This window comes from Oncorhynchus nerka, linkage group LG9a, assembly GCF_034236695.1.
Source record: "Oncorhynchus nerka isolate Pitt River linkage group LG9a, Oner_Uvic_2.0, whole genome shotgun sequence".
Taxonomy (NCBI): Eukaryota; Metazoa; Chordata; class Actinopteri; order Salmoniformes; family Salmonidae; genus Oncorhynchus; species Oncorhynchus nerka.
Genome location: NC_088404.1, coordinates 10,286,095 through 10,299,231, shown reverse-complemented (window position 1 = coordinate 10,299,231; position 13,137 = coordinate 10,286,095). Strand labels below are relative to the sequence as shown.

Here is a 13,137-nt window from a genome sequence, read left to right as displayed (position 1 = left end):
TGACCGTATGATACGTAAGAAATGCACAATCACCGGATCTCAACCCTATTGATCTGTTGTGGGAGCAGACTGACCGTATGATACGTAAGAAATGCACAATCACCGGATCTCAACCCTATTGATCTGTTGTGGGAGCAGACTGACCGTATGATACGTAAGAAATGCACAATCACCGGATCTCAACCCTATTGATCTGTTGTGGGAGCAGACTGACCGTATGGTACGTAAGAAATGCACAATCACCGGATCTCAACCCTATTGATCTGTTGTGGGAGCAGACTGACCGTATGGTACGTAAGAAATGCACAATCACCGGATCTCAACCCTATTGATCTGTTGTGGGAGCAGACTGACCGTATGATACGTAAGAAATGCACAATCACCGGATCTCAACCCTATTGATCTGTTGTGGGAGCAGACTGACCGTATGATACGTAAGAAATGCACAATCACCGGATCTCAACCCTATTGATCTGTTGTGGGAGCAGACTGACCGTATGATACGTAAGAAATGCACAATCACCGGATCTCAACCCTATTGATCTGTTGTGGGAGCAGACTGACCGTATGATACGTAAGAAATGCACAATCACCGGATCTCAACCCTATTGATCTGTTGTGGGAGCAGACTGACCGTATGATACGTAAGAAATGCACAATCACCGGATCTCAACCCTATTGATCTGTTGTGGGAGCAGACTGACCGTATGATACGTAAGAAATGCACAATCACCGGATCTCAACCCTATTGATCTGTTGTGGGAGCAGACTGACCGTATGATACGTAAGAAATGCACAATCACCGGATCTCAACCCTATTGATCTGTTGTGGGAGCAGACTGACCGTATGATACGTAAGAAATGCACAATCACCGGATCTCAACCCTATTGATCTGTTGTGGGAGCAGACTGACCGTATGATACGTAAGAAATGCACAATCACCGGATCTCAACCCTATTGATCTGTTGTGGGAGCAGACTGACCGTATGATACGTAAGAAATGCACAATCACCGGATCTCAATCCCTATTGATCTGTTGTGGGAGCAGACTGACCGTATGATACGTAAGAAATGCACAATCACCGGATCTCAACCCTATTGATCTGTTGTGGGAGCAGACTGACCGTATGATACGTAAGAAATGCACAATCACCGGATCTCAACCCTATTGATCTGTTGTGGGAGCAGACTGACCGTATGATACGTAAGAAATGCACAATCACCGGATCTCAACCCTATTGATCTGTTGTGGGAGCAGACTGACCGTATGATACGTAAGAAATGCACAATCACCGGATCTCAATTATTATTTATAACCTTGTCAACATTTTGCAACTCAATTCATGTATGTTTTCATGGAAAACAAGAACATTTCTAAGTGACCCCTAACTTTTGAGTTTGTAGTGTAAATAAAGCTTGATTTGATTTGCTTACAACCAGAATACAACCAGCAGGTTGACGTTATTGAAACGAGGTTGTAAAGTAGTTGAATGTCACTTCAAATAGCTTCTACTGCTGGGTTATGGCCTGGTTCTGAGTACCCATCTCTAAAAAAAACATGTAGGTTAAAAGAAAAAAAGGACACATTTCTGTGGACTGTAAGGAAAATAGACTGTAAAGTATTCTTCTACAGTGTCCGGCTCAATAGAACTTCATGTTTGATGTGGCTGTTGGACAGGATATCTGGGCCTGTGAACTGGACAGCACAGAAGACAGGAACTGAGACTATAGTGGAAAAAATGAGAGAAGATGATACTTGTGTCTGTGGAGTTGCTGTGTTGATTCAAAATTACATTTTTCATATAGATGGCCATAAGTTTATAGTTCAGACAGCGGCACACATCCTGAGCCCGCACCTTCAGCCCTGGACAAGACATGGGACGACTGAAGACTGTTTGAAACTCGAATTTGACGAAGTTAATTTATTATGTGAATTAAATAGTTGTCTTTTGGTTTTGTTTTCGTTTTAATTTGTCTTATTACATTGTTCATTATTTTAAAGTGACTGGATTTAAATGATATGTTGGGTTGACTGGTTATCAGGCACATTCCTGTTGTTCAGTCATACCATTCAAATGTAAAGTTGATTAGAGTTGTTGTGTGTTGTCTTTTAGTCCACCAGAGTTCAACGAGTTGGTAATTCAGGTTGGGGGTTCAAGTTCACTCTTCAATTTGATTAAAAGGGCAGTGAATTCACTGATACTCTGATAATCTTGTATGCGCAAGCCCCCTTTGTGACCCACATAGTCTTTTCTCTTAGAGATTATTCTGAACTGAAGACGTGTGTAATCACGTTATGTCTTAATTAGTTGATAGTAATTTATTCTTTCTTATTCTGTAATGTATCATTTATATTATATACAGTGTAAATCTTTCTTGACTAATAAATGTTATTAGGAGCCTTTTTAAACCTCAAATCCGGTACAAGATTTACATTCTCGGATCCTGTATCTGTAACCATACTCTGCGAGGCCGAATGGTCACTTCCATTCATCTTCTGTATGTTGTCCTGTCACTCCCATTCATGTTCTGTACGTTGTCCTGTCACTCCCATTCATCTTCTGTACATTGTCCTGCCACTCCCATTCATGTTCTGTACGTTGTCCTGTCACTTCCATTCATGTTCTGTACGTTGTCCTGTCACTCCCATTCATCTTCTGTACATTGTCCTGCCACTCCCATTCATGTTCTGTACGTTGTCCTGTCACTTCCATTCATGTTCTGTACGTTGTCCTGTCACTTCCATTCATCTTCTGTACGTTGTCCTGTGACTTCCTTTCATGTTCTGTACGTTGTCCTGTCACTTCCATTCATGTTCTGTACGTTGTCCTGTCACTTCCATTCATGTTCTGTATGTTGTCCTGTCACTTCCATTCATGTTCTGTACGTTGTCCTGCCACTTCCATTCATCTTCTGTACGTTGTCCTGCCACTTCCATTCATGTTCTGTACGTTGTCCTGCCACTTCCATTCATGTTCTGTACGTTGTCCTGTCACTTCCATTCATGTTCTGTACGTTGTCCTGCCACTTCCATTCATGTTCTGTACGTTGTCCTGCCACTTCCATTCATGTTCTGTACGTTGTCCTGCCACTTCCATTCATGTTCTGTACGTTGTCCTGCCACTTCCATTCATGTTCTGTACGTTGTCCTGTCACTTCCATTCATGTTCTGTACGTTGTCCTGACACTTCCATTCATGTTCTGTACGTTGTCCTGTCACTTCCATTCATCTTCGGTACGTTGTCCTGTCACTCCCATTCATCTTCTGTACGTTGTCCTGTCACTCCCATTCATGTTCTGTACGTTGTCCTGTCACTTCCATTCATCTTCGGTACGTTGTCCTGTCACTTCCATTCATCTTCTGTACGTTGTCCTGTCACTTCCATTCATCTTCTGGTCATGTGCCTACATTATATAGATGTTTTAATGTATCTAACCTTTATTTAATGAGGAAAGTCAGAAAACAAATTCTTATTTACAATGACTACCCCGGCCAAACCCGGACGACGCTGGGCCAAATGTGACCCGCCCCATGGGTCTCCCGGTATTGGCTGGCTGCGACAGAGCCTGGACTCAAACCCAGGATCTCTAGTGGCACAGCTAGCACTATGATGCAGTGCCTTAGACCACTGCGCCACTCGGGAGGCCCCAGCCTAATCTTTTTCATTGTCAACTGTATTACTGTACAGTATTCTATTGTACTGATTTATATGGACTGGAATTACAAACATTGTTCAAACCATGATGAAGCAGAAGAGAAGATTCTGGTGGAACATATGCTGCCTACAAAGTTACAACTATAGGCTAGAGAATTTTATTTTAATGTTGAAATATAATACAGCCTATTTGTGTAATGAGTAGGCTGACGCATACAGTACCAGTCAAAAGTTTGGACACACCAACCAATTCCAGGGTTTATCATAATTTGTACTATTTTCTACCATGTAGAATAAGAGTGAAGACATCAAAGCTATGAAATAACACATATGGAATCATGTTGTAACCTTTTAAAAGTGTTAAACAAATAAAAATATATTTGATATTTAAGATTCTTCAAAGTAACCACCCTTTGCCTTGATGACAGCTTTGCACACGATTGGCATTCTCTCAACCAGCTTCACCTGGAATGCTTTTCCAACAGTCTTGAAGGAGTTGACTGCACTTGTTGGCTGCTTTTCCTTCACTCTGCGGTCCAACTCATCCCAAACCATTGCAATTGGGTTGAGGGCAGGTCATCTGATGCAGCACTCCATCACTCTCCTTATGTATATTAAGGCATTTGTAAAAAATAAATAATAATAATAATCTATAGCAATATAGAGTGGGAAAGCGGCCATGTGTTTGGACAATAATAGACACTGCAGTAAATAAAACCTAGTCAAAACATCTGTTTCGTCCAGGTCCAGAGTCTACACAGACAGGTGCGCCATAGCCAATCAGAGGTACAGTGGGCCTTTATGTCATTTGCTACATGGGCCTACCGTCATTCCCTTTGAACTGGACTGTGTGTTTACAGGCAGTTGCAACAGCACGACTTTAGATCGCTAAAAGCCACCTGAATGGATTAGTGATAATATGTATATACCACGTTTGGGAACTTTGCAGTCCTATTGATCAAACAACCATGAAAAGGTAGGCTATCACTTATGCAGATCAACAACAACAAGACCAACAACTAATGCTTGCCAGAGCAAGAGGAGCTAAAATATAACAAAGTAACATTAGATAAACCCTCTCAAACTTTTTCAGCTAGTTGGCCGTCAAAATTGCTCTGATAAACGATGGGGAATTGTAGCCTTCTGCAGTTTGCTTGCAAAATGCATGCTTGTCTCAACCAAGCAACCAAGCTAACTGGCTAAAATTGCCAGCTAGCTACTTCCATGTTACTAACCGTAGCAGAGCTGGTTAGGCTGTTTACATGTTATCTACTTTTTCTGCCCATCTACTTTGTCCTACGTTTACTGACACCGGTCTTATTCAACGGGGGCTGAACGTTGGTAAATTCATCAGTTATTCTCCGCTCTGGCACACTCAGACGAGAGTGCTCTGAAATCGGAGTAGATAGCCAGAATGGAATTGTGAACGCAAGAGGGAATTTGTGATCGCAAGTTATTAACTGGATAACAGTCGTTACAGTTCACCATAGCTAAATAGCTAGGAAAACAAAATCACATTTCTTGGTAGCTAACCAAATTACACCTAATTCTCTAGCTGTGTAAAGCCACCGAAAAACAATAGGAGGGGAAAAAGTCAGTCCCTCACCCACTCCTCCAATGACATGATATCCTCCTAGCAGCTAGCAAGCTAGCTATCTAGCTAACAATGAGTTCAGTGTTTTATCTTGCTACATAAGCAGATACGCTAGCCTATTAGCCATGCTATTGCCCTTGCTAGTTTGATTGTATTGGCATTCCCAGACTTTGACCGATTTTGAGTCATTGAAACTGAAACAGTGCATCCCGAATGGAGGCAGCGAACAACGTACCAGGCCAGCTGGGATTTACAACCTGATAGCAATATTTTCTGTACTACCAACAAATGTATCGGTGAATTATAATAATCATGCGTTGCACTACATCCATCTATTCTACCAACAATGCCTTTGTCATGGAATTGAATGTTGTGTCAAATAGAACCTATTTTTAAAACCTCTTCTAAAGATGATTTGTAGCATAAACTGGGAATGTGATATTTATGACTGATATTATGATTGTCTGTTTCATATCTTCAAACGCCACAGAGACACTCCTCTGCTATCCCTGCTTCCATTAGACGACCAGAGTAAAAATCTACGAAAAAAGCTGCTCCTCTCTCTCTCTCTCTCTCTCTCTCTCTCTCTCTCTCTCTCTCTCTCTCTCTCTCTCTATATATATATATATATATATATATATCTTGTTGTCTCTATGTCTCGCTGTCTCTCTCGCTTTGCCTCTATTATTCTCTTATTCTCTCTCTCTCTCTCTCTGTTATACTCCTCTTTCTCACTTCCTCTCTTACCCCTTCTCTCTCTTTCGCTCTCTCTTTCTGATCTCTCTGTCAGAATACTCTCTCTCTCTCTGACTCACTCCCACCTCTCTCTCTCCCTCTTAGACTCACCCCCTTCTTCACAGTGGGTTGCTCAGGGTGGAACCAGACACACTAGAAATGGGGAGAAGGAAAACAAGCTTCTCCTCTACACAGTGGGATGAGAGCCAGGGTGGCTATAGTCTCCTCTACACAGTGGGATGAGAGCCAGGGTGTCTAGAGTCTCCTCTCCATAGTGGAATGAGAGCCAGGGTGTCTATAGTCTCCTCTACACAGTGGGATGAGAGCCAGGGTGGCTATAGTCTCCTCTACATAGTGGGATGAGAGCCGGGGTGTCTATAGTCTCCTCTACACAGTGGGATGAGAGCCAGGGTATCTATAGTCTCCTCTACAAAGTGGGATGAGAGCCAGGGTGTCTATAGTCTCCTCTACACAGTGGGATGAGAGCCAGGGTGTCTATAGTCTCCTCTACACAGTGGAATGAGAGCCAGGGTGTCTATAGTCTCCTCTACACAGTGGGATGAGAGCCAGGGTGTCTATAGTCTCCTCTACACAGTGGGATGAGAGCCAGGGTGATGAGAGCCAGGGTGGCTAGAGCCACACAGTGGGATGAGAGCCAGGGTGTCTATAGTCTCCTCTACATAGTGGGATGAGAGCCAGGGTGTCTATAGTCTCCTCTACACAGTGGGATGAGAGCCAGGGTGTCTATAGTCTCCTCTACACAGTGGAATGAGAGCCAGGGTGTCTAGAGTCTCCTCTACACAGTGGGATGAGAGGAGCCAGGGTGTCTATAGTCTCCTCTACACAGTGGGATGAGAGCCAGGGTATCTAGAGTCTCCTCTACACAGTGGAATGAGAGCCAGGGTGTCTAGAGTCTCCTCTACACAGTGGGATGAGAGCCAGGGTGTCTATAGTCTCCTCTACATAGTGGGATGAGAGCCAAGGTGTCTATAGTCTCCTCCACACAGTGGGATGAGAGCCAGGGTGTCTATAGTCTCCTCTACATAGTGGGATGAGAGCCAGGGTGTCTATAGTCTCCTCTACACAGTGGGATGAGAGCCAGGGTGTCTAGAGTCTCCTCTACACAGTGGGATGAGAGCCAGGGTGTCTATAGTCTCCTCTACACAGTGGGATGAGAGGAGCCAGGGTGTCTAGAGTCTCCTCTACACAGTGGGATGAGAGCCAGGGTGTCTAGAGTCTCCTCTACACAGTGGGATGAGAGCCAGGGTGTCTAGAGTCTCCTCTACACAGTGGGATGAGAGCCGGGGTGGCTGAATGTTTAGGGTCAATTGGCCTGACCTCTCCCAGTAAAACTTTAATGAGCCGCTTATTCCTTTTGTTTTGTTTAAGATTTTTCTTCCTTTTAATAAAATATGGAATAGCATGTAACTGTATCCCAGCTTGGCTTGAATGGGTCTGGTTAGGCACGACCTCAGACAGAGGGGGGATGGAGGGAGGGAGGGATGGAGAAAAAGAGAGGGGAGGGAGAGAGACAGAAGAATAGAGAGGTACAAGCCACAGCTTAGGAGGGAAGGAGAGAGCGAGACAAAAGAGAGTATAAGGAGAAAAACAGAGAGATCTTAAGGTATGAGTAATGTGCTTTTTATCTTGTACAGTGGGATACACAGTGTGTTGTTCCAAGAGTGATTGAGTACCAGATACTGTCTGGGGATATATCATAACAGTGTGGAAGTAGGCCTATAGATGACCCTAAGGCCTATGGATAATAGTGTAAAGAGAGTGATGTGTTTACAGTATGTTCTACATGCCTTCGGTTTGAGTAGTTACTACGGCTTGTCTGCTCTGCTCCATAGAACTTTGGGTTTTCCATGAATTCCATGTTCCGACCATCCCATTATTCCGGAAAACAATAAATCAGAATGGGACAGATCAGGGCTAACATGCACTCTTTATCTTGTCTCTGCTAATCTCTCCAGGTAACGTTCCAAAGCCAACGTGTTTTCAAGTCAAATATAAATATTTGAAATGCTTTTTAGTGGAAATGCTTTAGTGGAAAAAAGACGAGGTGTGGAAAAGGACTCCAATGTGTGCCTGTTGGCCAATACTGCACCGCAAAAGTCAATACATCTCTTTGGTCAACAGCTTTAGAGCAGGATGCATGATTTACACACTGCATGGGCTGTGCTAGCATGGCATGGAACTACTACTGCCACAGAACTCTTTCTCTTCTTCTTTAATTACCTCAAACTCTCCCTCTTTTGCATGGTCAATCACTCTCTCTCTCCCTTTCTCTCTCAGATTCTCTCTCTCTCTCTCTCTCTCTGAGAGCGATAAATATCCGAAAAACCTATAACCTAATATACCTATCCAAATAACCCTAATATACCAGTATACAATGTGATGTTCTGGATTTTTGTTTTAGATTCCGTCTCTCACAGTTGAAGTGTACCTATTATAAAAATTACAGACCTCTACATGCTTTGTAAGTAGGGAAACCTGCAAAATTGGCAGTGTGTCAAATACTTGTTCTCCCCACTGTACCTATCAAAATAACCCTAATATACCTATCCAAATAACCTGTATACCTATCCAAATAACCCCAATATACCTATCCAAATAACCGGTATACCTATCCAAATAACCCTAATAAACCTGTCCAATTAACCATATAGTTTTTACCTATAGCTAAGTGAGCCATCTCTTTCTGTGCAATGACTTACTGTAGGCTAAATGTCAAAGCTGTCTGTATTACTGGGCGGCAGGGTAGCCTAGTGGTTAGAGCGAAACCGGAAGGTTGCAAACCGGAAGGTTGCAAGTTCAAACCCCCGAGCTGACAAGGTACAAAACTGTCGTTCTGCCCCTGAACAGGCAGTTAACCCGCTGTTCCTAGGCCGTCATTGAAAATAAGAATTTGTTCTTAACTGACTTGCCTGGTTAAATAAAGGTAAAATAAAAAAAAATAAACACCAAAGAGATCATGAAAAATGGGAGACCTTAATAATCTGTCTCGACGGACCAAATCTAAAGGTCCAAAGATGGATAGATAAACCTTTTAACAGTTAGGGTTATATCATGTTCTGGAATGCAAATCTATGTTTTAAATCTATGTTTTACACTACACTTTACATTGTATAATTGTTCCTGTCTTGGGCTCCCGAGTGGCGCAGCAGTCTAAGGCACTGCATCTCAGTGCTAGAGGCGTGACGACAAACACCCTGGTTTGAATACAAAAATGCATGTAGTTCTGTCCTTGAGCTGTTCTTGTCTATTGATGTTCTGTACTATGTCATGTTTTATGTTTTGTGTGAACCCCAGGAAGATTAGCTGCTGCATTTGCAACAGCTAATGGGGATCCTAATAAAATATCAAAAACAACAAAAAATACCAGGCTGTATCACAACCGGCCATGATTGGGAGTCCCATAGGGCGGCGCACAATTGTCCCAGCATCATCTGGGTTTGGCCAGTTTAGGCAGTCATTGTAAATAAGAATTTGTTCCTAAACTGACTTGCCAAGTTAAATAAAGGTGAAATAAAATAAAATAAAAAAACCTCAGTGTGGTCACTACTCCCTGACAATCCATCTCACCTTGTTAAAGTTATCCTCCTGATAAAGGGTTATAAACACTAACCTGACGAGCCAGTATATCTCTATAAAGGGTTATAAACACTAACCTGACGAGCCAGTATATCTCTATAAGGGGTTATAAACACTAACCTGACAAGCCAGTATATCTCTATAAGGGGTTATAAACACTAACCTGACGAGCCAGTATATCTCTATAAGGGGTTATAAACACTAACCTGACGAGCCAGTATATCTCTATAAAGGGTTATAAACACTAACCTGACGAGCCAGTATATCTCTATAAAGGGTTATAAACACTAACCTGACGAGCCAGTATATCTCTATAAGGGGTATAAACACTAACCAGTATATTTTTACTAACCTGACGAGCCAGTATATCTCTATAAATGGTTATAAACACTAACCTGACTGAGCCAGTATATCTCTATAAGGGGTTATAAACACTAACCTGACGAGCCAGTATATCTCTATAAGGGTTATAAACACTAACCTGACGAGCCAGTATATCTCTATAAAGGGTTATAAACACTAACCTGACGAGCCAGTATATCTCTATAAGGGGTTATAAACACTAACCTGAAATAGCCAGTATATCTCTATAAGGTTAGGGTTATAAACACTAACCTGACGAGCCAGTATATCTCTATAAGGGGTTATAAACACTAACCTGACGAGCCAGTATATCTCTATAAAGGGTTATAAACACTAACCTGACGAGCCAGTATATCTCTATAAGGGGTTATAAACACTAACCTGACGAGCCAGTATATCTCTATAAGGGTTATAAACAAACACCCAGTATATCTCTGAATAAAAAATGCATGTAGTTCTGTCTCTATAAGGGGTTATAAACACTAACCTGTACTATGTCATGTATATCTCTATAAGGGGTTATAAACACTAACCTGACGCAGCCAGTATATCTCTATAAAATTATAAACACAAAAATAACCTGTATCGAGCCAGTATATCTCTATAAGGGGTTATAAACACTAACCTGACGAGCCAGTATATCTCTATAAAGGGTTATAAACACTAACCTGACTTGCCAGTATATCTCTGTAAAATTAAAAAACCTCAGGGGTTATAAACACTAACCTGACGAGCCAGTATATCTCTATAAGGGGTTATAAACACTAACCTGATGAGCCAGTATATCTCTATAAAGGGTTATAAACACTAACCTGACGAGCCAGTATATCTCTATGTGTTAAGGTGTTATAAACACTAACCTGACGAGCCAGTATATCTCTATAAAGGGTTATAAACACTAACCTGACGAGCCAGTATATCTCTATAAGGGGTTATAAACACTAACCTGACGAGCCAGTATATCTCTATAAGGGGTTATAAACACTAACCTGACGAGCCAGTATATCTCTATAAGGGGTTATAAACACTAACCTGACGAGCCAGTATATCTCTATAAAGGGTTATAAACACTAACCTGACGAGCCAGTATATCTCTATAAAGGGTTATAAACACTAACCTGACGAGCCAGTATATCTCTATAAGGGGTTATAAACACTAACCTGACGAGCCAGTATATCTCTATAAGGGGTTATAAACACTAACCTGACGAGCCAGTATATCTCTATAAGGGGTTATAAACACTAACCTGACGAGCCAGTATATCTCTATAAGGGGTTATAAACACTAACCTGACGAGCCAGTATATCTCTATAAGGGGTTATAAACACTAACCTGACGAGCCAGTATATCTCTATAAGGGTTATAAACACTAACCTGACGAGCCAGTATATCTCTGTGTTAAGGGGTTATAAACACTAACCTGACGAGCCAGTATATCTCTATAAGGGGTTATAAACACTAACCTGATGAGCCAGTATATCTCTATAAAGGGTTATAAACACTAACCTGACGAGCCAGTATATCTCTATGTGTTAAGGTGTTATAAACACTAACCTGACGAGCCAGTATATCTCTATAAAGGGTTATAAACACTAACCTGACGAGCCAGTATATCTCTATGTGTTAAGGGGTTATAAACACTAACCTGACGAGCCAGTATATCTCTATAAGAGGTTATAAACACTAACCTGATGAGCCAGTATATCTCTATAAAGGGTTATAAACACTAACCTGACGAGCCAGTATATCTCTATGTGTTAAGGTGTTATAAACACTAACCTGACGAGCCAGTATATCTCTATAAAGGGTTATAAACACTAACCTGACGAGCCAGTATATCTCTATGTGTTAAGGGGTTATAAACACTCACCTGACGAGCCAGTGTATCTCTATAAGGGGTTATAAACACTAACCTGATGAGCCAGTATATCTCTATAAAGGGTTATAAACACTAGCCTGACGAGCCAGTATATCTCTATGTGTTAAGGTGTTATAAACACTAACCTGACGAGCTAGTATATCTCTATAAAGGGTTATAAACACTAACCTGACGAGCCAGTATATCTCTATAAGGGGTTATAAACACTAACCTGATGAGCCAGTATATCTCTATAAAGGGTTATAAACACTAACCTGACGAGCCAGTATATCTCTATGTGTTAAGGTGTTATAAACACTAACCTGACGAGCTAGTATATCTCTATAAAGGGTTATAAACACTAACCTGACGAGCCAGTATATCTCTATGTGTTAAGGGGTTATAAACACTAACCTGACGAGCCAGTATATCTCTATAAAGGGTTATAAACACTAACCTGACAAGCCAGTATATCTCTATAAAGGGTTATAAACACTAACCTGACAAGCCAGTATATCTCTATAAAGGGTTATAAACACTAACCTGACAAGCCAGTATATCTCTATAAAGGGTTATAAACACTAACCTGACAAGCCAGTATATCTCTATAAAGGGTTATAAACACTAACCTGACAAGCCAGTATATCTCTATAAAGGGTTATAAACACTAACCTGACAAGCCAGTATATCTCTATAAAGGGTTATAAACACTAACCTGACAAGCCAGTATATCTCTATAAGGGGTTATAAACACTAACCTGACAAGCCAGTATATCTCTATAAGGGTTATAAACACTAACCTGACAAGCCAGTATATCTCTATAAAGGGTTATAAACACTAACCTGACAAGCCAGTATATCTCTATAAAGGGTTATAAACACTAACCTGACAAGCCAGTATATCTCTATAAGGGGTTATAAACACTAACCTGACAAGCCAGTATATCTCTATAAAGGGTTATAAACACTAACCTGAGATCCTCTTGAGCTTCTCTTGCTGTCCCATTCTGGCATCTGTAGGGAAAACAGAGTGAGTGAGAAATTACAAATCTGTACATTTACATGTTAGTCATAAAGCAGACACTCTTATCCAGAGTGACCAACCATTTACATGTTAGTCATAAAGCAGACACTCTTATCCAGAGTGACCAACCATTTACATGTTAGTCATAAAGCAGACACTCTTATCCAGAGTGACCAACCATTTACATGTTAGTCATAAAGCAGACACTCTTATCCAGAGTGACCAACCATTTACATGTTAGTCATAAAGCAGACACTCTTATCCAGAGTGACCAACCATTGAATTGTACTTTTCAACGTAAGGGTGCT

General features: G+C 41.3%; 1 protein-coding gene across 1 annotated transcript in view; it reads right to left on the bottom strand.

Annotated features, from left to right (window-relative positions):
• LOC115126107 (cGMP-inhibited 3',5'-cyclic phosphodiesterase 3A-like) overlaps positions 1-13,137 on the bottom strand; it is a 248,870-nt gene that overhangs the window by 93,830 nt on the left and 141,903 nt on the right. Inside the window, exon 2 of the mRNA XM_065022295.1 lies at positions 12,778-12,819. Within this exon, the coding sequence (XP_064878367.1) occupies positions 12,778-12,819 (42 nt within the window). The remainder of the gene's footprint in view (positions 1-12,777; positions 12,820-13,137) is intronic.